The sequence below is a fragment of the Somniosus microcephalus genome, chromosome 17 (genome assembly GCF_052327205.1).
Source record: "Somniosus microcephalus isolate GS21.2 chromosome 17, FLI_Smic_1.0, whole genome shotgun sequence".
In the NCBI taxonomy this organism is placed as follows: Eukaryota; Metazoa; Chordata; class Chondrichthyes; order Squaliformes; family Somniosidae; genus Somniosus; species Somniosus microcephalus.
The window spans coordinates 62,852,804-62,879,531 of record NC_141003.1 but is presented as its reverse complement, the minus strand read 5'-3'; the positions used below and the strand labels follow the sequence as shown (position 1 = coordinate 62,879,531).

At 46.0% G+C, this 26,728-nt stretch overlaps 1 protein-coding gene across 1 annotated transcript in view; it reads right to left on the bottom strand.

Moving 5' to 3' along the window:
• LOC147105786 (uncharacterized) overlaps positions 1-26,728 on the bottom strand; it is a 243,709-nt gene that overhangs the window by 39,770 nt on the left and 177,211 nt on the right. Inside the window, exons 5-7 of the mRNA XM_086010943.1 lie at positions 21,598-21,773; positions 9,244-9,384; positions 9,050-9,158 (exon numbers count right to left, since the gene is read on the bottom strand). Of these exons, the coding sequence (XP_085867069.1) occupies positions 9,050-9,158; positions 9,244-9,384; positions 21,598-21,773 (426 nt within the window). The remainder of the gene's footprint in view (positions 1-9,049; positions 9,159-9,243; positions 9,385-21,597; positions 21,774-26,728) is intronic.

The following is a 26,728-nucleotide window of genomic DNA, read 5'->3' as shown; positions in this document are numbered from 1 at the left end:
ACGTTCCTCTAACTGCAGTGTTACACCAAGTTTACATTCCTCTATCTACAGTGTTACACACAATGTACGTTCCTGTATCTGCTGTGTTACACCCAGCGTACATTCCTCTATCTACAGTGTTACACACAATGTACGTTCCTCTATCTACAGTGTTACACCATATGTACGTTCCTCTATCTACAGTGTTGCAACCAGTGTACATTCCTTTATCTACAGTGTTACATCCAGTGTACGCACCTCTATCTGCAGTGTTACACCCAGTGTAAGTTCCTCTATCTGCAGTGTTACTCCCAGTGTACGTTCCTTTATCTACAGTGTTACACCCAGTGTACATTCCTCTATCTAAAGTGATGCACCCAGTGTACGTTCCTTTATCTGCAGTGTTAAAACCAGTGTACGTTCCTCTATATACAGTGTTACCCCCAGTGTACGTTCCTCCAACTACAGTGTTACACCCAGTGTACGTTCCTCAATCTACGGTGTTACACCCAGTGTACGTTCCTCTATCTACAGTGTTACACCCAGTGTACGTTACTCTATGTACAGTGTTACACCTAGTGTACGTTCCTCTATCTGCAGTGTTACACCCAGTGTACGTTCCTCTATCTGCAGTGTTATACCCAGTGTACGATCCTCCATCTACAGTGTTACACACAGTGTACGTTCCTCTATCTGCAGTGTTACACCCAGTGTACATTCCTCTATCTACAGTGTTACACCCAGTGTAAAATCCGCTATCTACAGTGTTACACCCAGTGTACATTCCTATGTCTCCAGAGTTACACCCAGTGTACGATCCTCTATCTACAGTGTTACAGCCAGTGTACATTCCTCTATCTGCAGTGTTACACCCAGTGTACGATCCTCTATCTGCTGTGTTACACCCATTGTACGTTCCCCTATCCATAGTGTTAATCCCAGTGTACATTCCTCTATCTACAGTGTTACACACAGCGTACATTCTTCTATCTACAGTGTTACACCCAGTTTACTTTCCTCTATCTACAGTGTTGCACCGATTGTACTTTCCTCTATCTACAGTGTTACATGCAGCATATGTTCCTCTATCTACTGTGTTACTCCCAGTGTACGTTCCTCTATCTGCTGTGTTGCACCCAGTGTACGTTCCTGTACCTGCAGTGTTACAACCAGTGTATGTCCCTCTATCTACAATGTAACACCCTGTGTACATTTCTCTATGTACAGTGTTACACCCAGTGTAAGATCCGCTATCTACAGTGTTACAACCAGTGTACATCGCTCTATCTGCAGTGTTGCAACCAGTGTACGTTTCTCTATCTGCAGTGTTACACCCAGTGTATGTTCCTCTATCTGCAGTGTTACAACCAGTGTACGTTCCTCTAACTGCAGTGTTACACCAAGTTTACATTCCTCTATCTACAGTGTTACACCCAATGTATGTTCCTGTATCTGCTGTGTTACACCCAGCGTACATTCCTCTATCTACAGTGTTACACACAATGTATGTTCCTCTATCTACAGTGTTACACCATATGTACGTTCCTCTATCTACAGTGTTGCAACCAGTGTACATTCCTTTATCTACAGTGTTACATCCAGTGTACGCACCTCTATCTGCAGTGTTACACCCAGTGTAAGTTCCTCTATCTGCAGTGTTACTCCCAGTGTACGTTCCTTTATCTACAGTGTTACACCCAGTGTACATTCCTCTATCTAAAGTGATGCACCCAGTGTACGTTCCTTTATCTGCAGTGTTAAAACCAGTGTACGTTCCTCTATGTACAGTGTTACCCCCAGTGTACGTTCCTCCAACTACAGTGTTACACCCAGTGTACGTTCCTCAATCTACGGTGTTACACCCAGTGTACGTTCCTCTATCCACAGTGTTACACCCAGTGTACGTTACTCTATCTACAGTGTTACACCTAGTGTACGTTCCTCTATCTGCAGTGTTACACCCAGTGTACGTTCCTCTATCTGCAGTGTTACACCCAGTGTACGATCCTCCATCTACAGTGTTACACACAGTGTACGTTCCTCTATCTGCAGTGTTACACCCAGTGTACATTCCTCTATCTACAGTGTTACACCCAGTGTAAAATCCGCTATCTACAGTGTTACGCCCAGTGTACATTCCTATGTCTCCAGAGTTACACCCAGTGTACGATCCTCTATCTACAGTGTTACAGCCAGTGTACATTCCTCTATCTGCAGTGTTACACCCAGTGTACGATCCTCTATCTGCTGTGTTACACCCATTGTACGTTCCCCTATCCATAGTGTTAAACCCAGTGTACATTCCTCTATCTACAGTGTTACACACAGCGTACATTCTTCTATCTACAGTGTTACACCCAGTTTACTTTCCTCTATCTGCAGTGTTGCACCCATTGTACTTTCCTCTATCTACAGTGTTACATGCAGCATATGTTCCTCTATCTACTGTGTTACTCCCAGTGTACGTTCCTCTATCTGCTGTGTTGCACCCAGTGTACGTTCCTGTACCTGCATTGTTACAACCAGTGTATGTCGCTCTATCTACAATGTAACACCCTGTGTACATTTCTCTATGTACAGTGTTACACCCAACGTAAGATCCGCTATCTACAGTGTTACTCCCAGTGTACATTCCTCTATCTGCAGTGTTACACCCAGTGTACGTTCCCCTATCCACAGTTTTAAACCCAGTGTACATTCCTCTATCTACAGTATTACACACGGTGTACATTCCTCTATCTACAGTGTTACACCCAGTTTACTTTCCTCTATCGACAGTGTTATACCCAGTGTACATTCCTCTATCTGCAGTGTTGCACCCATTCTACTTTCCTCCATCTACAGTGTTACATGCAGCGTATGTTGCTCTATCTACTGTGTTACTCCCAGTGTACGTTCCTCTATCTGCAGTGTTGGACCCAGTATACCTTCCTCTACCTGCAGTGTTACAACCAGTGTATGTCCCTCTATCTACAGTGTACATTCCTCTATGTACAGTGTTACACTCCGTGTACTTTCCTCTATCTGCAGTGTTGCAACCAGTGTACGTTCCTCTATCTAGTGTTACACCCAGTGTACGTTACTCTATCGACAGTGTTACACCCAGTGTACGTTCCTCTATCGACAGTATTACACCCGTTGTGCATTCCTCTATCTACAGTGTTACACCCAGTGAATGTCCCTTTCTCGACAGTGTTTACACCGTTGTACGTTGCTATGTCTACAGTGTTACACCCAGTGTACGTTCCTCTATCTGCAGAGTTACACACAGTGTACGTTCCTCTGTCGACAGTGTTACGCCCGTTGTGCGTTCCTCTATCTGCAGTGTTGCACCCATTGTATGTTGTTCTATCTACAGTGTTACACCCAGTGTACGTTACACTATCTGCAGTGTTACACCCAGTGTACGATCCTCTATCGACCGTGTTACGCCCGTTGTTCGTTCCTCTATCTGCAGTGTTACACCCAGTGTATATTCCTCTATCTACAGTGTTACACCCAGTGCATGTTCCTCTAACTACAGTGATACACGCAGTGTACGTTCCTCTATTTACAGTGTTACACCCAGTGTACATTTCTCTATCTACAGTGTTACACACAGTGTACGTTCCTCTATCTCCAGTGTTACACCCAGTGTACGATCCTCTATCTACAGTGTTACAACAGCTTTACATTCCTCTATATGCAGTGTTGCACCCATTGTACTTTCCTCTATCTGCAGTGCTACATGCAGCATATGTTCCTCTATCTACTGTGTTACACCCAGTGTATGTTCCTCTATCTGCAGTGTTACACCCAGTGTACGTTCCTCTATCTGCAGTGTTACACCCAGTGTACATTCCTTTATCAGCAGTGTTAAACCCAGTTTACGTTCTTCTATCTGCAATGTTACATGCAGTGTACGTTCCTCTACCTGCAGTGTTACACCCAGTGTACTTTCCTCTATCTACGGTGTTACAGCCAGTGTACGTTGCTCTATCTGCAGTGTTACACACAGCGTACAATCCTCTGTCTACAGTGTTACACCCAGTGTACATTCTCTCTCTGCAGTGTTGCACACACTGCATGTTGCGCTATATGCAATGTTACAACCAGTGTACGATACATTATCTGCAGTGTTAAACCCAGTGTACGTTCCTCTATCTGCAGTGTTACAACCAGTGTACATCGCTCTATCTGCAGTGTTGCAACCAGTGTAAGTTCCTCTATGTGCAGTGTTACACCCAGTGTATGTTCCTCTATCTGCAGTGTTACAACCAGTGTACGTTCCTCTAACTGCAGTGTTACACCAAGTTTACATTCCTCTATCTACACTGTTACACCCAGTGTACGTTTCTGTATCTGCTGTGTTACACCCAGCGTACATTCCTCCATCTAAACTGTTACACACAGTGTACGTTCCTCTATCTACAGTGTTACACCATATGTATGTTCCTCTATCTACAGTGTTGCAACCAGTGTACATTCCTTTATCTACAGTGTTACATCCAGTGTACTTACCTCTATCTGCAGTGTTACACCCAGTGTAAGTTCCTCTCTCTGCAGTGTTACACGCAGTGTACGTTCCTCTATCTACAGTGTTACACCCAGTGTACATTCCTCTATCTAAAGTGATGCACCCAGTGTACGTTCCCCTATCTACAGTGTTACACCATATGTACGTTCCTCTATCTACAGTGTTGCAACCAGTGTACATTCCTTTATCTACAGTGTTACATCCAGTATACGCACCTCTATCTGCAGTGTTACACCCAGTGTAAGTTCCTCTATCTGCAGTGTTACACCCAGTGTATGTTCCTCTATCTACAGTGTTACACCCAGTGTACATTCCTCTATCTAAAGTGATGCACCCAGTGTACGTTCCTTTATCTGCAGTGTTAAAACCAGTGTACGTTCCTCTATCTACAGTGTTACACCCAGTGTACGTTCCTCCAACTACAGTGTTACACCCAGTGTACGTTCCTCAATCTACGGTGTTACACCCAGTGTACATTCCTCTATCTACAGTGTTACACCCAGTGTACGTTACTCTATCTACAGTGTTAAACCTAGTGTACGTTCCTCTATCTGCAGTGTTACACCCAGTGTACGTTCCTCTATCTGCATTGTTACACCCAGTGTACGATCCTCCATCTACAGTGTTACACACAGTGTACGTTCCTCTATCTGCAGTGTTACACCCAGTGTACATTCCTCTACTACAGTGTTACACCCAGTGTAAGATCCGCTATCTACAGTGTTACGCCCAGTGTACATTCCGATGTCTCCAGAGTTACACCCAGTGTACGATCCTCTATCTACAGTGTTACTGCCAGTGTACGTTCCTCTAGCTACAGTGTTACACCCAGTGTAAGATCCTCTATCTAGTGTTACTCCCAGTGTACATTACTCTATCTGCAGTGTTACACCCAGTGTACGATCCTCTATCTGCAGTGTTACACCCAGTGTACATTCCCCTAACCACAGTGTTAAACCCAGTGTACATTCCTCTATCTACAGTATTACACACAGTGTACATTCCTCTATCTACAGTGTTACACCCAGTTTACTTTCCTCTATCGATAGTGTTATACCCAGTGTACATTCCTCTATCTGCAGTGTTGCACCCATTGTACTTTCCTCTATCTACAGTGTTACATGCAGCGTATGTTGCTCTATCTACTGTGTTACTCCCAGTGTGCGTTCCTCTATCTGCAGTGTTGGACCCAGTATACGTTCCTCTACCTGCAGTGTTACAACCAGTGTATGTCCCTCTATCTACAGTGTAACACCCTATGTACATTCCTCTATGTACAGTGTTACACTCCGTGTACTTTCCTCTATCTGCAGTGTTGCAACCAGTGTACGTTCCTCTATCTAGTTTTACACCCAGTGTACGTTACTCTATCGACAGTGTTACACCCAGTGTATGTTCCTCTATCGACAGTATTACACCCGTTGTCCGTTCCTCTATCTACAGTGTTACACCCAGTGAATGTCCCTTTATCGACAGTGTTTACACCGTTGTACGTTGCTATGTCTACAGTGTTACACCCAGTGTACGTTCCTCTATCAGCAGTGTTACACCCAGTGTACGTTCCTCTGTCGACAGTGTTACACCCAGTGTACATTTGTCTATCTACAGTGTTACACCCAGTGTATGTTGTTCTATCTAGTGTTACAACCAGTGTACATTCCTCTATCCACAGTGTGACACCTACTGTACGTTCGTCTATCTAGCGTTACACCCGGTGTACGATCCTCTATGTGCAGTTTCACAACCAGTGTACATTCCTCTATCTGCAGTGTTACACCCAGTGTACATTCCTCTATCTGCAGTGTTAAACTCTGTTTACGTTCCTCTATCTGCACTGTTACATCCAGTGTACGTTACTCTATCTGCAGTGTTACAGCCAGTGTACGATCCTTTATCTAGAGTGTTACTCCCAGTGTAAGTTCCTCTATCTGCAGTATTACACCCAGTGTACGATCCTCTATCTGCAGTGTTACAACCAGTGTACATTCCTCTATCTGCAGTGTTACATGTGTTACATGCCGTGTACGTTACGCTACCTGCAGTGTTACACCCAGTGTACGTTCCTCTATCTAGTGTTACACCGAGTGTACGTTCCTCTATCTGCAGTGTTACACCCAGTGTACATTGCTCCATCAGCAGTGTTACAACCAGTGTACTTTCCTCTATCTACTGTTACACCCAGTATACCTCCCTCTATCTGCAGTGTTACAACCAGTGTACGTTCCTCTATCTACAGTGTTACACCCAGTGTATGTTCCTCTATCTGCAGTGTTACAACCAGTGTACGTTCCTCTATCTGCAGTGCTACACACAGTGTACGTTCCTCTATCTACAGTGTTGCACCCAGTGTACGTTCCTCTATCTGCAGTGTTACAACCAGTGTACTTTCCTCTATCTACAGTGTTACACCCAGTGTACGTTCCTCTATCTACAGTGTTACACCCAGTGTATTTTCCTCTAACTACAGTGATACAGCCAGTGTACTTTCCTCTATCTACAGTGTTACACACAGTATACGTTCCTCTAACTACAGTGTTACACCCAGTGTACGTTCCTATATCTACAGTGTTACACCCAGTGTACATTCGTCTATCTACAGTGTTACAGCCAGTGTACATTCCTCTATCTGCTGTGTTACACCCAGTGTACTTTCCGCTATCTATAGTGTTACACCCAGTGTACATTCCTCTATCTGCAGTGTTGCACCCATTTTACTTTCCTCTATCTACAGTGTTACATGCAGTGTATGTTCCTCTATCTACTGTGTTACTCCCAGTGTATTTCCTCTATCTTCACGTTTACACCCAGTGTACCATCCTCTAACTACAGTGTTACACCCATTGTACATTCCTATATCTGCAGTTTTACAGCCAGTGTATGTTCCACTATCTGCAGTGTTACATGCGTTACATGCAGTGTACGTTCCTCTACCTGCACTGTTACACCCAGTGTACGTTCCTCTATCTACAGTGTTACACCCAGTGTACGTTCCTCTATCTGCAGTGTAACACCCAGTGTATGTTCCTCTATCTACAGTGTTACACCCATTGTACATTCCTCTCTCTGCAGTGTTGAACCCAGTGTATGTTGCTCTATCTGCAGTGTTACACCAAGTGTACCATCCTCTATCTACAGTGTTACACCCAATGTATGTTCCTCTATCTGCAATGTTACACCCAGTGTACGTTCCTCTGTCGGCAGTGTTACACCCAGTGTACGTTCCTTTATCTGCTGTGTTACACCCAGTTTACATTCCTCTATCTAGTGTTTGCACCCACTGTACGTTCCTCTATCTACAGTGTTACACCCAGTGTTCGTTGCTCTATCTACAGTGTTACACCCAGTGTACTTTCCTCTATCAACAGTGTTACACCCATTTTACATTCCACTATTTACAGTGTTACACCCAGTGCACGTTTCTCTATCTACAGTGTTACACCCAGTGTACGTTCCTCTACCTGCAGTGTAACACCCAGTGTACATTACTCTATCTGCAGTGTTATACCCAGTGTACGTTCTTCTATCTACAGTTTTACACCCGTTGTGCATTCCTCTATCTACTGTGTTACAGCCTGTGTATGTCCCTTTATCTGCAGTGTTACACCTAATGTACGTTCCTCTATCGACAGTGTTACACCTGTTGTGCGTTCCTCTATCTACAGTGTTACACCCAGTGTATGTCCCTCTGTCTATGGTGTTACACCCAGTGTACGATCCTCTATCTGCAGTGTTGCACCTAGTGTACATTCCTCTCTCTACAGTGTTACACCCTATGTACATTCCTCTATCTGAAGTGTTGCACCCATTGTACGTTCTTCTCTCTACAGTGTTACACCAGTGTACGTTCCTCTATCTGCCGTGTTACAGCCAGTGCACGTTCTTGTATCTACGGTGTTACACACAGTGTGCATTCCTATATTTACAGTGTTATACCCAGTGTATGTTCCTCCATCTACAGTGTTACACCCAGTGTACGTTCCTCTATCTACAGTGTTACACCCAGTGTACCTTCCTCTATCTACAGTGTTACACCCAGTGTACCTTCCTCTATCTACAGTGTTACACCCAGTGTACCTTCCTCTATCTGCTGTGTTACACCCAGTGTATGTTCCTCTATCTAAAGTGTTATACCAAGTGTACATTCCTGTATCTACAGTGTTACACCCAGTGTACATTCCTCTATCTGCTGTGTTACACCCATTGTACGTTCCTCTATCTGCAGCGTTACACCCTGTGTACGTTCCTCTATCTACACTGTTACAAACTGTGTATGTTCCTCTATCTACAGTGTTACACACTGTGTACATTCCTCTATCTACAGTGTTACACCCAGTGTACGTTCCTCCATCTACAGTGTTACAAACAGTGTACGTTCCTCCATTAAACAGCTTTACCTATAAGGTGGCTGCAAACGGGGCAGGAAGTAGAGCCCTGCCAAAGTCTAAAATTCAACCACACTGATCCCAGTTAAAAGTCTTTAATCTCATCAGTTGATCTATTCATTTGTCTGGAATTATTTTCCTAAAAAAGTCACATTTTGCAGCATCAACTTACGGTAATTAAAATGCACACAGTCCTCTTTTCCTTTTGCATTACTGGGTTCTCCCTCACTCCAGCTTGTAAAATCTGATTCCGATCCATCAGTCCAAAAGTAAGTCCCCTCCTGTGGAAATATAAAATCATAATTTAAACATGTATATTTCTGTTACAATAAACAATTTGTGCTGTAATCTCTCAGACAACGTTACCTTGAAGATGTCACTCAATCCGAGCCAAGTAATAGGATTTGATGCGTCTTTTTCTTGAATCACCTGTCCAATGAACCTGTTCTGTTCTTGCGAGTGTATGGATGCAAGATGGCCGCCGTGAGCCAGTTTTTGGCAGTACAGCTTTAAATAAAAATAAAACAGACCATTTTTTGTTTTTCACCTTTTTACATTGACTGTACTATTCAGTTCTGTCGCTCCATGTAATATGTTTAATGTTGAAACATTCTGTTCTTTTGTTAAGGTGAACAATAAAACATACAACCTGCTGTTATACATCCATGAGATCCCATGAGGTGTTTGGCAGTGCTTAATGGTATATACTTCAGTGCAAGGAGTCTAGTGAATAAGGCACAGACAGACATGTGGAAGTATGACATCATAGCTATTACTGAAAGAAAGGTAGGAATGGTAGCTCAACATTCCTGGTTACAGGGTTTTCCGATGAGTTAGAAAGGGCGATATAAAAGGATAGGTGGGTGGGGCAGGGACTGGGTGCAATTTTGGTTAAAGAAACAATTACAGCTATGAGGAGGGAAATATGTTAGAAGGATCATCAAATGAGGCCATATGGGCTGAACTGAAGAACGGAAAGGGCAATCACACCGCTGGAGTGTACTATTGTGATGAAATAACTCTGTGTTCTGGCATTTGTATTGTCTGTTGTTGTTGTACTTGCTAATGTCTGGAATGTTCTACAGATGTAACCACTAATGCTCCTCCCTAGCCCCGCCCCTCTGGATCCTCCTCATAAGGGCTGGGTCGGTGATGAATGATGGCTGCCCTGTTTTAGCTCGATGCCATGTTCTTACTTAATAAAAGCCTTTAGTTTTAAGCTTTAACCGCTTGGATTCAGGCAGTTATTTGGCTCATCAACTATAGACCCCCAAATAGTCAGAGGGAGATAGAAGAGGAAATATGTAGGCAAATTTCTGAGAAGTGCAAAAGCAATAGGGCAGTAATAGTGGGGGATTTCGACTGCCCGAATATTAGCAGGGATAGAATCAGTGTAAAAGTTAGAGGGTGCAGAATTCTTAAAATGCATTCAGGAGACCTTTTTTTTCACCAGTACGTAACAAGCCCAACAAGAGAGGGGGTGGTCCTGGACTTAGTTTTAGCGAATGAAGCTGGGCAGGTGGAAGGGGCATCAGTGGGAGAGCATTTTGGTGGTAGTGATCATAATTCAGTTAGATTTAGCATAGTTATGGAAAAGGGACAAAGATAAATCAGTAGTTAAAGTTCTCAATTGGGGAAAGTCCAATTTTACTAAGCGGAGATGTGATTTAGCAAAAATGGACTTGAAACAGCTACTTGAAGATAAATCAGTGTCAGAGCAGTGGGAGGCATTCAAGGAGGAGATAGTGAGGGTTCATAGCAAATATGTTGCCACAAAGTAAAAGGGTGGGACTCCCAGATCTAGAGACCCCTAGATGTCAAGGGGTATACAGGGTAGGAAAAGACAAAAAAGGGAAGCTTATGCCAGATAACTAGGACTCAACACTGCAGTAAGCCTAGAGGAGCATAGGAAATGCAGGGATGAAATTAAAAAGGAAATTCGTAAAGCAAAGAGGGGTCGTGAAAAAATATTGGCAAGTAAAATCAAGGAAAACCCAAAGATGTTTTATAAATACATAAAGAGCAAGAGCATATCTAAGGAAAGAGTAGGGCCTATTAGAGACAGGCAAGGTACCGGAGGACTAGAGGACTGCTAATGTTGCAAAATTGGTCATCCAAAACTCTGCTGCCTGTGTCTGAACTCACACCAAGTCCCATTCACCCATCACCCCTGTGCTCACTGACCTACTTTGGCTCCCAATTAAGCACGACTCGATTTAAAAATTCTCATTGTTTTCAAATCCCACCATAGCCTCGCCCCTCCCTATCTCTAAACTCCTCCAGCCCCACAACCCCCAGAGATATTGGCGCTCCTAGAATTCTGGCCTCTTGAGCATCCCTGAATTAAATTGCTCAACTCTTGGTGGCTGTGCCTTCAGCTGCCAAGGCCCTAAGCTCTGGAATTCCCTCCCTAAACCTCTCCACCTCTCTTTCCTCCTTTAAGACACTCCTTAAAACTTACCTCTTTGACCAAGCTTTTGGTCATATGCTCATATTTCTCCATATGTGGCCCCATGTCAATTTTTTTTTGGAAAACTCCTATGAAGCGCCTTGGGATGTTAAAGGCACTATATAAATACAAGTTGTTGTTGTTGATTAAAAAGGGAGAAAGGGATAGACCTAGTAATTACAGGCCAGTCAGCCTAACCTCAGTAGTGGGCAAATTACTGAGGGACAGTATTAATTGTCATTTAGAAAGGCATGGAGTAATCAGGGACAGTCAGCATGGATTTGTTAAGGGAAGATCATGTCTGAATAATTGATTGAATTTTTTGAGGAGGTGACAAGGAGGGTGGATGAGGTTGGCATGTTTGATGTAGTCCACAGGGATTTTAGCAAGGCTTTTGACAAGGTCCCAGATGGCAGACTGGTCAGAAAAGTAAAAGCTCATGGTATCCAAAGGAAAGTGGCAATTTGGATCCAAGATTGGCTCAGTGGCAGGAAGCAAAGGTTAATGGTTGATGGGTGTTTTTCTGACTGGAAGGCTCGTCCCAGTGGGGTTCCGCAGCGCTCAGTACTAGGACCCTCACTTTATATGTGGTATATATCAATGATTTCGATTTCAATGTATGGGCATGATTAAGAAGTTTGCAGATTAAACGTCTAGCGTTGTTCTTAGAGCAGAGAAGGTTAAGAGGAGATTTGATAGAGGTGTAAAAAATCACGAGGGGTCTAGACAGAGTAGATAGAGAGAAACTGTTCCCATTGGCGGCAGGGTTGAGAACCAGAGGACACAGATTTAAGGTGATTGGCAGAAGAACCAAAGGCGACATGAGGAAAAACTTTTTTATGGAGTGAGTGGTTAGGATCTGGAATGCACTGCCTTAAAGGGTGGTGGAGGCAGATTCAATCATGGCTTTTAAAAGGGAATTGTAGAAGTACCTGAAGGAAAAAAAATTGCATGACTATGGGGAAAGGGCGGGGCAGTGGGACTAGCTGAAGTGCACTTGCAGAGAGCCGGCACAGGCTCGATGGGCCGAATGGCTTCCTTCTGTGCTGTAATCATTCTATGATACAACAATTGGGCGTATGGTTGATAGTGAGGAAGAAAGCTGCAGACTGCAGGAAGATATCAATGGACTGGTCAGGTGGGCAGAAAAGTGGCAAATGGAATTCAATCCACAGAAGTGTGAGGTAATGTATTAGGGGAGGGCTAACAGGGCAAGTGAATACACACTAAATGGTGGCATACCGAGAAGTGTAGAGGAAAAGAGGGACCTTGGAGTGTATACCTACAGATCCCTGAAGGTAGCAGGACAGGTAGATAAGGTGGTTAAAAAGGCATATGGGATACTTTCCTTTATTCGCCAAGGCATCGAATACAAGAGCTGGGAGGTTATGCTTGAACTGTATAAAACACTAGCTAGGCCACAGCTAGAGTACTGTGTACAATTCTGGTCACCACATTACAGGAAGGACGTGGTTGTACTAGAGAGGGTACAGAGGAGATTTACGAAGATGTTGCCAGGACTGGAGAATTTCAGCTATGAGGGAAGACTGGATAGGCTGGGGTTGTTCTCTTTGGAACAGAGGAGGCTGAGGGGAGACATGATTAAGATGTATAAAATTATGAGGGGACTAGATAGGAAGGAGTTATCTCCCGGAGCAGAGAGGTCAATAGCCAGGGGGCATAGATAGTAGAAGGATTAGAGGGGAGTTGAGAACTTTTTCACCCTGTGGGTAGTGGGGCTCTGGAACTCACGGCCTGAAAGGGTGGTAGAGGCAGGAACCCTCATCACATTTAAAAAGTACTTGGATATGCACTTGAAGTGCCGTAACCTACACAGCTACGGACCAAGAGCTGGAAAGTGGGATTAGGCTGGATAGCTCTTCTTCGGCCGGCACAGGCACGATGGGCAGATCATGTCGAACGAACTTAGTTGAATTTTTTGAGGCTGTAAGGAATGTGGCAGATAAGGAAATGTCACTGGATGTTACTTATATGAACTTCCAGAAGGCATTCAATAAAGTTTTACATAAGAGGCTGCTAACAAAATTTAGAGCACATGGAATTGGAGGCAACCTATTGGCTTGAATAGGGAATTGTTTGAGGTAGGACACAGATTAGCGATAATGGGTATGTACTCAAAATGGCAGGATGTGACCAGTTGTGTCCCCCAGGGCTCTGTACTGGGGACTCAGCTTTTCACTTTTCTTTTTTATTTGTTCATGGGAGTTGGGCATCGCTGGCAAGGCCAGCATTTATTCCCTATCCCTAATTGTCCTGTGGAAGGTGGTGGTGAGCCGCATTCTTGAACCGCTGCAGTCCTTGTGGTGAAGGTACTATATTCATAAAAGAATTAGGTGAAGGAATAGAGAGCCATAGATCTAAGTTTGCTGATGACACTAAGTTAGGTGGCACAGTAAATAGTGTAGATAAAAGTAGAAAGTTGCAAAGGGATGTTGTTAGATTAGGTGAGTGGGCAAAACTGTGGCAGATGGGATTCAATGTGGAGAAGTGTGAGGTCATCCACTTTGTCCGAAGAAAGATAGATCAGAATATTATCTAAATGGTGAGAAGCTAGGAATTATGGAGGAGCAGCAGAGAGATTTAGGAGTCTAAACACAGAAATCACTGAAAGCTAGTGGACAGGTACAAGAAAAATTAAAAAGACTGAAGGCTAAAAGCGCAGATTCACCAGAATGATACTGGGACTAAAAGGGTTACATTATGAAGACAGGTTGCACCGACTAGGCTTGTATTTCCTGAGTATAGATGATTAACGTGTGATCTAATTGAGGTGCTTAAGATGATTAAAGGAGTTGCTCGGGTAGATAGAGATAACCTTAAAATTAGAGCTAAGCCGTTGGGTGATGTTAGGAAGCACTTGTTCACACAAAGGGTAGTGGAAATCTGGCACTCTCTCCCAAAAAGCTGTTGAGACTGGAGTCAATGGAAAATTAAGCAAGGGTATGAAGGGTTATGGAACCAAGGTGGGTAGATGAGTTAAGATAAAGATCAGCCATGATCTATTTGAATGGCGAACAGGCACGAAGGGATGAATGGTCTCTTTGTGTTCCTATGTTCCACACATCATCCCTGTGCACGCTGAGCTCCATTGGCTACCGGTACAGTAATGCCTCGATATTAAAATTCTCATCCTCATTTTCAAATCCCTCCAAAGCCTTGCCCCTCCCCTATCTCTCTAACCTCCTCTAAATGCTTTGTATTCTGGAAATAGTGGGGAACCAAGGGTCTAGTGAGAATGAAGAACTGAAAGAGATTAGTATTACTATAGAAATAGTACTGCAGAAATTAATGGGACTAAAAGCCAACAAATCCTCTGGACCTGATGGCCGACATCCTAGGGTTTTAAAAGAGGTGGCTACAGAGATAGTGCATGCATTGGTTTTGATCTTCCAGAATTCTAGATTCTAGAATGGTCCCTGTGGATTGGAAGGTAGTTAATGTAACCCTGTTATTCAAGAAAGGAGGGAGAGAGAAAACAGAACTATAGGCCAGTTAGCCTGCCATCAGCAGTCTGGAAAATGCTAGAATCTATTATTAGGGACGTGATAACAGGGCATTCAGAAAATCAAAATGTGATTGGGCAGAGTCAAGATGGATTTCTGAAAGGGAAATTGTGTTTGACAAATCTAATTGAGTTTTGAGGTTGTAACTAGCAGGCAAGATAAGGGGGAAACCAATGGATGTAATGTATTTCGATTTTCAGAAAGTATTCGATAAGGTGCCACACAAGAGGTTATTACACAAAATTAGGGCTTGTTGGGTTCGATAGAAATCAACAGGCTCTGAGACTTTTGCTTCAGCAAAGGCAAAACGTGTCTTACTTTAATCACTCTCCACGAGGTCTGAAAGTCTCAGCCCCGTACAGGGGCTATAACGTCATCACGCAACCGACGTCATGACGTCATCACGCTACCGACGCTCTTAAAGGGACCCTGCACCGATAACCCAACCCAGAACATACATATCACAATATTGCTATACATAGTGAATTGTGTTTTGGTACATATAACAGCATTGGCTATACATTGTGTTATTGTCCCTATGTGGTCTCTGCCACATCTCATGGGATTGGGGGTAATATATTAGCAAGGATTGAGGATTGGTCAATGGACAGAAAACAGAGAGTAGGAATAAATGGGTCATTTTCAGGTTGGCAGGCTGTAACTAGAAGGGTACCCCAAGGATCAGTGCTTGGTCCTCAGCTACTTACAATCTACATCAATGACTTAGATGAGGGGACCGAGTGTTATGTATCCAAGTTTATTGACAATACAAAGCTAAGTGGGAAAGTAAGTTGTGAGGAGGATGCAAAGAGGTGGCAAAGGGATAAAGACAGGTTAAGTGTGTGGGCAAGAACATGGCAGATGGAGTATTATGTGAAGTTATCCACTTTGATAGGAAAAGCAGAATATTTATTAAATGGTGAGAGATTGGGAAATGTTGGTATTTAGAAGGACCTGGCTTTCCTTGTACACGAATCACTGAAGGTTAACATGCAGTTACAGAAAGCAATTACGAAAGGAAATGATATGTTAGCCTTTATTTCAAAAGGATTGGAGGGTAAAAGGAAAGAATTCTTACTGTAATTATATAGGGCCTTGGTGAGACCACACCTGGAGTACTGTGTACAGTTTTGGTCTCCTTACCCAAGGTAGAATAGACTTGCCTTAGAGGGAGCACAACGACTGATTCCTGCGATGGTAGGCCTATATTCCCTAGGATTTAGAAGAATGAGAGGTGATCTCAGTGAAACATAAAATTCTTACAGGGCTTGGCAGGGTGGATACTGGGAGAATGTTTGCCTTGTCTGGGAAGTCTAGAACTAGGGGTCACAGTCTCAGAATAAGGGATTGGCCATTTAGGACAGAGATGAGGAGAAATTTATTCACTCAAAGGGTTGTAAATCTTTGGAATTCTCTACTCCAGGGGTCTGTGGATGATCAGTCGTGGAGTATATTCAAAGCAGAGAGTGATAGTATTTTTTGGATATTAAGGGAATCAAGGGATATGAAGACAGTGTTGTAAAGTTGAGTTGAGGTAGAAGACCAGCCATGATCTTACTGAATGCCAGAGCAGCCTTGAAAAGCCAAATGGCATCTTCCTGCTCCTATTATGTTTTTATATCCAGCCCTACAACCCGCCGAGATCTCGGCACTCCCACAATTCTGGCTTTTTGCACAACTCTGATTTTCGGTGCTCAACCATTGGTGGTTGTTTTTCAGCTGCCTTGGCCCAAGCTCTTTAATTCCCTCCCTAAAGCTCTCTGACACTCTACTCCTTCAAGCCATTCCTTAAAACATACATCATTGACCAAGCTTTTGGTTACCTACCCTGGTGTAACTGGGTGGAGCCTGTACGATGCAAGCTCTGCCCATTTGTAGCTAAATTTTGCATGAGGGTCCTACATAAGAACATAAGAAATAGGAGCAGGAGTAGGCCATTCAGGCCTTCGAGCCTGCTCCGTCATTTAATGAGATCATAGCTGATTTTCTGCCTCAACTGCATTCACCGGCTCTATCGCCATATCCCTTGATGCCCTTACTAGTCAGAAATCTATCGACTTCTGTTTTGAATGTACCCAATGATTGATCCTCCACAGATCTCTGAGGTAGAGAATTCCAAAGATTCACCAACCTCTGTGTGAAGAAATTTCGTCTCATCTCAGTCCTAAATGGCCTACCCTTTATCCAGAGGCTGTGGCCCCTGGTTCTAGACACCCCAGCCAAGGGAAACATTCCCCCAGCATCCACCCTATCAAGCCCTGTAATAATTTTGTATGCTTCAATGAGATCCCATCTCATTCATCTGAATTCTAGAGAATACAGACCTAGTTTACTCAATTTCTTCTCATACGACAGTCCCGCCATCCCAGGAATCAATCTCGTGAACCTTCATTGCACTCCCTCTATGGCAAGTATATCCTTCATTAGGTAAGGAGACCAAAATTGTACACAGTACTCCAGGTGTGGTCTCACCAAGGCCCTATATAATTGGAGTAAGGCTTCTTTGCTCCTGTACTAAAATCCTCTTGTAATGAAGGCCAGCATAACATTTGCCTTCCTAATGGCTTGCTGCACCTGCACATTCATTTCAGTGGCTCATGTACAAGGTCACCCAGGTCCCTTTAAGCATCTGCATTCCCCAATCTTTCACCATTTAGGAAATACTCTGCCTTTGTGTTTTTTCTACCAAAGTGGATAACTTCACGTTTATCCACATTATATTCCATCTGCCATGATCTCACCCACTCATTGAGCCTGTCGAGATCCCCTTGAAGCCTCTTCACATCCTCTTCGCAACTGACACTGCCACTTAGCTTTGTATCATCAGCAAATTTGGAAATGTTACATTTAGTCCCCTCATCCAAACCATTGATATCGATTGTGAATAGCTGGGGCCTAAGCACCGATCCTTGCGGTACCCCACTAGTCACAGCCTGCCATCCTGAAAAAGATCTGTTTATCCCTACTCTTTGTTTTCTGTCCGTTAACCAATTCTCAATCCTTGCTAGTATATTACCCCCAATTCCATGTGCCCTAATTTTGTTCACCAAACTCTTGTGTGAGACCTTATCGAAGGCCTTCTGAAAATCCAAATACACCACATCTACCGGTTCCACTTTGTCCTCTCCACTAGTTACATCGTCAAGGAACTCCAGTAGGTTTGTTAAACAGGATTTCCCTTTCATAAATCCATGTTGATTCTGCCCAATCTTACTACTGTAATAGTTTCTAAGTGCCCAGTTATTACATCCTTTGTTTTTTTTTTATTCATTGATGGGATGTGGGCGTCGCTGGCTGGCTAGGCCTGCATTTAGTGCCCATCCCTAATTGCCCTTGAGAAGATGGTGGTGAGTTGCCTTCTTGAACCGCTGCAGTCCATATGGTGTAGGTACACCCACAATGCTGTTAGGAAGGGAGTTCCAGGATTTTGGCCCAGCGACAGTGAAGGAATGGCGATACAGGTCCAAGTCAGGATGGTGTGTGGCTTAGAGGGGAACTTGTAGGTGGTGATGTTCCCATGCGTCTGCTGCCCTTGTCCTTCTAAGTGGTAGAGGTCGCGGGTTTGGAAGGTGCTGTTGAAGGAGCTTTGGCGAGTTGCTGCAGTGCATCTTGTAGATGGTACACACTGCAGCCACAGTGCGCCGGTGGTGGAGGGAGTGAATGTTGAAGATGGTGGATGGAGTGCCAATCAAGCGGGCTGCTTTATCCTGAATGGTGTCGAGCTTCTTGAGTGTTGTTGGAGCTGCACTCATCCAGGCAAGTGGAGAGTATTCCATCACACTCCTGACTTGTGCCTTGTAGATGGTGGAAAGGCTTTGAGGAGTCAGGAGGTGAGACACTCGCCGCAGAATTTCCAGCCTCTGGCCTGCTCTTGTAGCCACAGTATTTATATGGCTGGTCCAGTTCAGTTTCTGATCAATGGTAACCCCCAGGATGTTGATAGTGGGGGATTCAGCGATGGTAATGCCATTGAATGTCAAGGGGAGATGGTTAGAGTCTCGCTTGTTGGAGATGGTCATTGCCTGGCACTTGTGTGGTGCGAATGTTACTTGCCACTTGTCAGCCCAAGTCTGAATGTTGTCCAGGTCTTGCTGCATATGGACACGGACTGCGTCAGTATCTGACGAGTCTCGAATGGTGCTGAACAGTGCGCAATCATCAGCGAACATCCCCACTTCTGACCTTATGATGGAGGGAAGGTCATTGATGAAACAGCTGAAGATGGTTGGGCCTAGGACACTGCCCTGAGGAACTCCTGCAGTGATGTCATGTGATTGAGATGAATGACCTCCAACAACCACAGCCAACTTCCTTTGTGCTAGGTATGATTCCAACCAATGGAGAGTTTTCCCCTTGATTCCCATTGACTTCAGTTTTGCTAGGGCTCCTTGATGCCACACTTGATCAAATGCTGCCTTGATGTCAAGGGCAGTCACTCTCACCTCACCTCTTGAGTTCAGCTCTTTTGTCCATGTTTGGAACAAAGCTGCAATGAGGTCAGGAGCTGAGTGGCCCTGGCGGAACCCAAACTGGGCGTCAGTAAGCAGGTTATTGCTGAGTAAGTGCCGCTTGATAGCACTGTCGATGACACCTTCCATCACTTTGCTGATGATTGAGAGTAGACTTTATAATAGATTCCAGCATTTTCCCAACTACAATCGGCGTAGGGCCCGATTTGCATATTTAAGAAGGTTTAGGCCTGTCTCAGGCGGGTGGGCTGCTCGCCCATTTTCAGGCCTGGCTGAATATTGCGTCGGGTGGGCTTTGGGCATCAAAGGGCGATTATGGTGTCCCCTTACCGCCTGTTTCTTCAGTGCAAAATAGACAGGTGTGAGTTGACTTTCTCCCCCAATAAATTCAATTCCATTTTTATTCAATGGCATTCTAGAATTTGTCCATTATTCTGTGAAACCTAAATGAGTGGCCTTCATTTTTCTTTACCTATATTTTAACAGTTTTCGCATTATAAATGTTGACGTAAAAAGTGTGGACTGGAAATGCAAGATATATACATGGGGGGGAAAAATTCAGTTGTTTGCGCCTCCTGTTAGCGCCTTCAGAGGGCGCTAATGGGACACGAAGTAACTAGTGCACGGGCGCAGCGATGTTTGCGCCGCTCGCGAAATTAACTAGACAGTTTGCGGCAGCGCTAAACACTACTGCCACAATCTCCTGCGCCAGCAGATTGTGACGTCAGTCGAATGCGCAACGCCCCGTTAGTGCCGCGGACCGGAAATTGATTGGCGCCCCCTGCCTTACCGCCTGCCGCTAGCAACGACAGGTTGAGGGGAGCGTTATGCTGTCAGAAAGGGACTAGGGGAGCGCTATTTCAAGGTGACCGCTTCCTGCCTTTTTTTGTCGGTGACATTTTTGCACCACGCATTCTGAGAGAGAGAGAGAGACTTCTGGAGAGATTCAACGCTGTATGAAGGAGTTTTGGGTACTGAGCAGCACTTTGCAGGTTGATTTTGATTTGATCTTCCTTGCATCGACTTAGAAGAGACTAAGGGGGTTGCACCCTGAGCTCTTTCCCTGGGCCTCTCCATTCTTCTTTCCAGCAGATTTGATGTACAGGTCTCTCCAGGCCGAGATTCAAGGCTGCAATGAGCAGGGTGTGGATGGAGAGCAAGATCGACCCTCCCCTTTAAGAACTGGCCGGCACCAATGTGTCTGTGTTCCATTGCTGGCTGACATCACATGGGCTTCGCCAGCGCTCTGAGGTAGCGCCTCGCTCCTCAGCGTTAACGCCAAGAGAGGTGTGTAGCGCCTGATTTAGCGCTCCAATTACCTCCAGGGGCGATAGAAGCCCAGTTTGCAGTCGGAGGCGATAATTAGCGCCAGGCGCTAAACTTTGCGCCCGGCCGATAATTGCGCCCCAAATGGGGCGATACCGAATTTCTCCCCCATGGATTTAGTAATAAAGAGATCATTACTTCCTTCAAATATTTAAAAGGGAATGTGTGGGTAATGTGCTCTCCCGAAAACAGTAATACAAGTAGAATAAATATCATGGAAGTCCGAAACAGTCTAAAAGGGCTCAAAATAAATTAGTCCCAGGTATGCAAGGTATACAATTTATCTTGCTAATATCACATGGGGGAATTTAAATAGACGAACATTGCCCAATAGGAAGGGTACAAATGAATTGACCTGGGGAGATATTACAGACCCATTCAATGAAAGTGACCTGGGAAGACCATTCAATGTAAAACTAACAAACATTGGATGCATCTCGTCGGCTTTTGAAAATGTCTGAAATCTTAGCTGAATGGATACATGTTTTTCACACTCTTTGCCCTTTCAATGGGCTGACAGCAGAGCCTTTAAATGGACCTTGTCATCTTTGATCTGAAGAGCAGGATCTGGAGCCCAATCCTGTCCCCACCAAACTTCCAGACAATGCATTTTGCAGAAGGTCTCACTGGATGGTGATCAGGACCAGGGAGTCGCACTGATTTTACTCTTTTCTAATCCAGAGACACTCAGACAAGTTGTAACACCCTCATCACTGTCCATGGATGGACTTGGGACCCTCCTTGTCTGTAGGGTTCAAAGTCACAGTTCAGTGCCCTCAGTGTCTAATGTAGAATACAATGTAGACCATGTTGCCCACTGATGGAACACACTGAGTCAATCAGAACTGTCCAGATATAAACAAGAAGGTTCTTTCATTCTCTGTGTCTGGTCACATTTAGAAACACTGAGGAACAAAGCCAATAACTTAAAATGGAGACTCCAGGGACTTACCTCAGCATCTATCCAATACCTTTTCTGCAAGATAAACTGGTAACAATAACCAAAATAAAGCCCGCCATCAAAACAATATTTGCTCCCAAAGATGCCACGTTTTTCAAGGTCCTGACCCTGATCCGTCTCTGTCTCCAGTTGCCCATTCTCTGATGTTCCACTCGGAGTAGCAAAACCTGCAGTTAAAGGGAATTAGACTAAACAAGCTGCAATAATCACAACAGCAATCCCCAAACCTTCAAAGTTTATCTCTGATTTGTGAGGCTAGAAATTGATGGGCACACAGTGGGTGGAGCATGAACAGGGGGTGGGGCCTGCACAGGGGGGCACGGCTTTTCACCTTCCTGTAGAAACCTGTCCTCACACACCATATTTGTTTTCATAGAATGATATAGAAGTTACAGCACAGAATCAGGCCATTTGGCCCAACTAGTCAATGCCTCAGGAGCCTCCTCCCTCTCTATTTACTTCCTCTAACCCTATCAGCATATCATTCTATTCCTTTTTCGCCTCAGCTACTCCATATTGTAGCAAGTTCCAGATTCTCACCACTCTCTGGGTAAAGAAGGCTCTCCTGAAATCCTTATTGGATTTATTGGTGACTATTTCATATTTATGACTCGAACTGGAAATTTTCATCAACTTTGCTTCACACCTCCTTTGTCTTTTTCCACACGTCGTTTTTCTTAACATGGTGCATCGACGATTCTTCCCTTCATCAGCTTTACCATCTCCATTTCTGGGGATAGGCTGTCAACCAATCTATCTATTATTTATCTTCTTCTATCTTATATATATAAAGCGGTTCCGTATGTTTTGTCTGTCCGGCTATACGCACGAAAGTTATAGAGCGTACCTGCGCATGCGTTACCTCCAAAGAAAGCTTACCGTTCCGGGACGGTCGTAAGCATATTTACTTTTTCGGTCTCGGACGAAAAATTGTTCGCAGCCTTATGCAAAAAACCTTCAAAATTAAACTCATTATCTGCTAATTAGCATTGATTCACTGACGTCAAGGTCGACCAATCCTGTGCCGTCACGATTGACCAATCCTACAGTTAAGTCACCTGATGGTTGGCCAATCGCTGCGTCTGTGGGCGGGACTAATGCTTTTCAACTCAGGTATTGTGCAGCCATTGCTTCACTACTTCCAGCTCAAAATCTGCTAATCCAGCTTCGAAAAAGTTAGTACCTCTTTTAAAAATAACATCAGATTTACCAAAAACGTTTTATAATTACTTTCACTTTCATCTTTCAAGGTATTAAAAGGTAGAAATGTTGCCCAGCAGCAGATTCACAGAGGCACACAGAGACAGGCCCGAAAGCCTGCAACTCGATTTAAAATGTAGCCCGGCAACAGATTCACAGAGGGACACAGAGACAGGCCCGAAAGCCTGGGACTCGATTTAAACCGCCCGGCCCAAAACAGCCCTGGCAAAGCCGGGCTCCCCCAGCTAGTCTATATATATAAACTGTCTATCTGTCTGTCTGTCATTCTGTCCTTCTGTCTGTCTGTGTCACGTGTGCGTCTGGGCGGCTATGCGCTCGAAAGTTACAAGGGCGTACCTACGCGTGCGTTACATCGAAAGAAAGCTTACCTTTCCAAAACGGTCTTAAGCGTATTTACGTTTCGGCCGGGCTAAAATCGCGCGCGCGGTATCCGAAAAACCTTCAACATTCCGCTCATTAGCATCTCATTACCCGCTCATTAGCGACAGAGTGACCTCGAGGTCGACCAATCGTACGCCGGTTTGCTGCCACGTGCGGCCGGGCCCCTCCTACGGTCGAGTGACGGGACGATTGACCAATCCTACGCTATGGTGACCTGACGGTCGACCAATCGGTGCGTGTGTGAGCGGGCCTTATCGTTCTGAACCGAGGTGAGTCGCCGCCATCTTGATTCCAAACTTTTCCTTTCTTTTTTCCCGCTTTCTGCGTCTTTAAAAAAAAAACGTTGCTTTTAAAACACATATTGTTTTAAAAAAAAATGATTTAGAAAGTAATTAACTTATCTAATCTCATTAATTTTCCTACCTTTCCCCGTTGTTCCAGGTAGGCCTCGAAGCCTCGGCCTCTCCTCCGCACCCCACGCCCGAGCTAGGCACCTCCCGGCCCCACTCGAAGGCTGGAGGGGCGGGCCTCAGCCCCAGCGCCGCTACGTTACTAAAGGGTGCGCGTGCAGCAGGAGCAGCTGAGACGCGGCGTCTCTTTCTCTGGCTCTGCCGGGGGGCGGGGCTTGGTGAGCGTCAAGGGTTACCCTGGCAACCGGGCTCGCCGGCCGTCTCGCACAGCCGCAATCTTGAAGCCAGCTCTGGAGGCCGGTGCTCGGAAGATCGCGCCTCCGGAGGTTCGGTGCTTGGTTGGTGGGTGGGGGCGAGTCTCGGGGGGGCCAACCAGGGGGCTCGGGAGTTTGGGGGGACGGGGATCAGGGGGCTCGGGGACTCTCCCCCTTCCCCTCCCCTCCCCCCCTCTCCCCCCCCTCCTCTCTCCTCCTCCCTCCTCCCCTCCCTCCCCCCCGCCCATCCCTCCCCCCCTGCTCTCTCCTCCTCCCCCCCTCTCCCCCGCCCCTCCCTCCCTCACCCCCTCCCCCCAGCCATCCCCCCTCCCCCCTCCCCTCCCCCCCCGCCCTACCCCCCGCCCTCCCCTCCCTCCCCTCTGCCCTCCCCCTCCCCTCTCTCTTCCCCCCCTCCCCTCCCTCTTCCCTCCCCTCCCCTCCCCTCCCTCTCTTCCTCCCCCTCCCTCTCTTCCCTCCCCTCCCCTCCCCTCCCTCTCTTCCCCCCAGTCGCTCTCTCTCTTCCCCCCAGTCGCTCTCTCTCTTCCCCCCAGTCGCTCTCTCTTTTCCCCCGTCGCTTCTCTCTTCCCCCAGTCGCTCTCTCTCTTCCCCCCCAGTCGCTCTCTCTCTTCCCCCCCAGTCGCTCTCTCTCTTCCCCCCCAGTCGCTCTCTCTCTTCCCCCCCAGTCGCTCTCTCTCTCTGCCCCCCAGTCGCTCTCTCTCTTCCCCCCAGTCGCTCTCTCTCTTCCCCCCCAGTCGCTCTCGTCTCTTCCCCCCAGTCGCTCTCTCTCTTTCCCCCCAGTCGGCTCTCTCTCACCCCCCCCAGTCGCTCTCTCTCTCCTCTCTCTTCCCCCCTCCCCCCCCCAGTCGCTCTCTCTCTCTCTCTCTTCCAACAACAACATGCCCTCGAAAAAGCCTCGGCACCGCCGGGCACTTTAGCTAGTATCTAGATATATATATAAATCGGTCAATCTGTCTGTCCTTCTGTCCTTCTGTCTGTCTGTCTGCACGTGTGCGTCTGGGCGGCTATGCGCTCGAAAGTTATAGAGCGTACCTACGCGTGCGTTACGTCGAAAGAAAGCTTACATTTCCAAAACGGTCTTAAGTGTATTTACGTTTCGGCCGGACAAAAATTGCGCCCGCGGTATCCGAAAAACCTTCAACATTCCGCGTGTGTGAGCGGGCCTTATCGTTCTGAACTGAGGTGAGTAGCCGCCATCTTGCTTCCTTCTTTTTCCTGCTTTCTGCGTCTCTCTCCCCCCCAGTCTCTCTCTCTCTCTCCCCCTCAGTCTCTCTCTCCCCCCAGTCTCTCTCTCCCCCCAGTCTCTCTCTCTCCCCCCAGTCTCTCTCTCTCTCTCCCACCCAGTCTCTCTCTCTCTCTCCCACCAGTCTCTCTCTCTCTCTCCCCGTCTCTCTCTCTCTCTCCTTCCCCCCTCTCTCATCCTTCCACCTCTCTCTCTCTCCTTCCCCCCTCTCTCTCTCCTTCCCCCCCTCTCTCTCCTTCCCCCTCTCTCTCTCTCCTTACCCCCCGCTCTCTCTCTCCTTACCCCCGCTCTCTCTCTCTCCTTCCCCCTCTCTCTCTTTCTCCTTCCCCCTTTCTCTGTCTCTCCTTCCCCCCTCTCTCTTTCCCTCTCTCTCTCTCTCCTTCCCACACAGACAGACAAACTCTTTTATATATATTAAAATTATTTCTACTTTTTTCATAACAACATGCCCTCAAAAAACCCTCGGCACCGCCGGGCACTCTAGCTAGTATCTATATATATAAAAGGATAGTGGTGTCTGTCTGTCTGTCTGTCTGTCTGGGCATCACTCAAAAGTTATAGAGCGTACCTACACATATGTCATATCAAAAGAAAGGTTTATGATTAGGAGGGTGTCCCTAGGCATACTTACTTCTAAAAAAAAGTTCAAAAAATATACAAAATCCGCTAATTAGCGGTTGACCAATCAGGGGAGTGTCAACGGCATTTTTGACCAATCAGGGGAGCGTCATAGGCGTAATTACTTTTGAAAAACGTTCAAAAAATCAGGGGAGTGTCATAGGCGTATTTAACCAATCAGTGGAGTGTCATAGGCGTATTTAACCAATCAGTGGAGTGTCATAGGCGTCTTTACTTTTAAAAAACATTCAAAAAATCAGGGGAGTCTCATAGGCATATTTGACCAATCAGGGGAGTGTCCATAGGCGTCTTTACTTTTAAAAAATGTTCAAAATAGCAGTTGACCAATCCTGAGGTGAGTGGCGGCCATTACAGACCGGCCAGGCCCTGCAGCAAAAAAAAATTATCTCTCTCTCTCTCCTTCCCCCCCAGTCTCTCTCTCTCTCTCTCTTGTCCCCCCAGTCTCTCTCTCTCTCTCCTTCCCCCCTCTCTGAGCCGTCCCCGACTGAAATCGGACATGGGAGTCCACAGCGAAAGGCGTTCGTCTGCCGCCCCGGCCAACCGGGTCCAAAGGCCCGCCGCGTTAACGATGAGGAACCCCGGGCTCGCTTCGGCGCGATGGGAACCCGGCCTCCCGGTGTCGGACTGACTCCGTTCGGTACCGACCGGAAAGGAGGGAGAGACAGGGGGAGGCAGAGAGAGAGAGGGGGAGGGAGGGAGAGGAGAGGGAGAGAGGGCGAGAGGAGAGAGAGGGAGAGGGGAGGGAGGGAGAGAGAGAGCGGGGAGGAAGGGTGGGTGGGGGGGGAGGGAGAGAGGGAGGGAGAGAGGGAGGGAGAGAGGGGAGGGAGAGAGAGAGAGGGGAGAGAGAGGGGAGAGAGAGGAGCGGGGAGAGAGAGAGGGGGAGGGAGAGAGAGAGAGGGGGAGGGAGAGAGAGAGGAGAAGAGAGGGGAGAGAGAGGGGCAGGAGGAGAGAGAGGG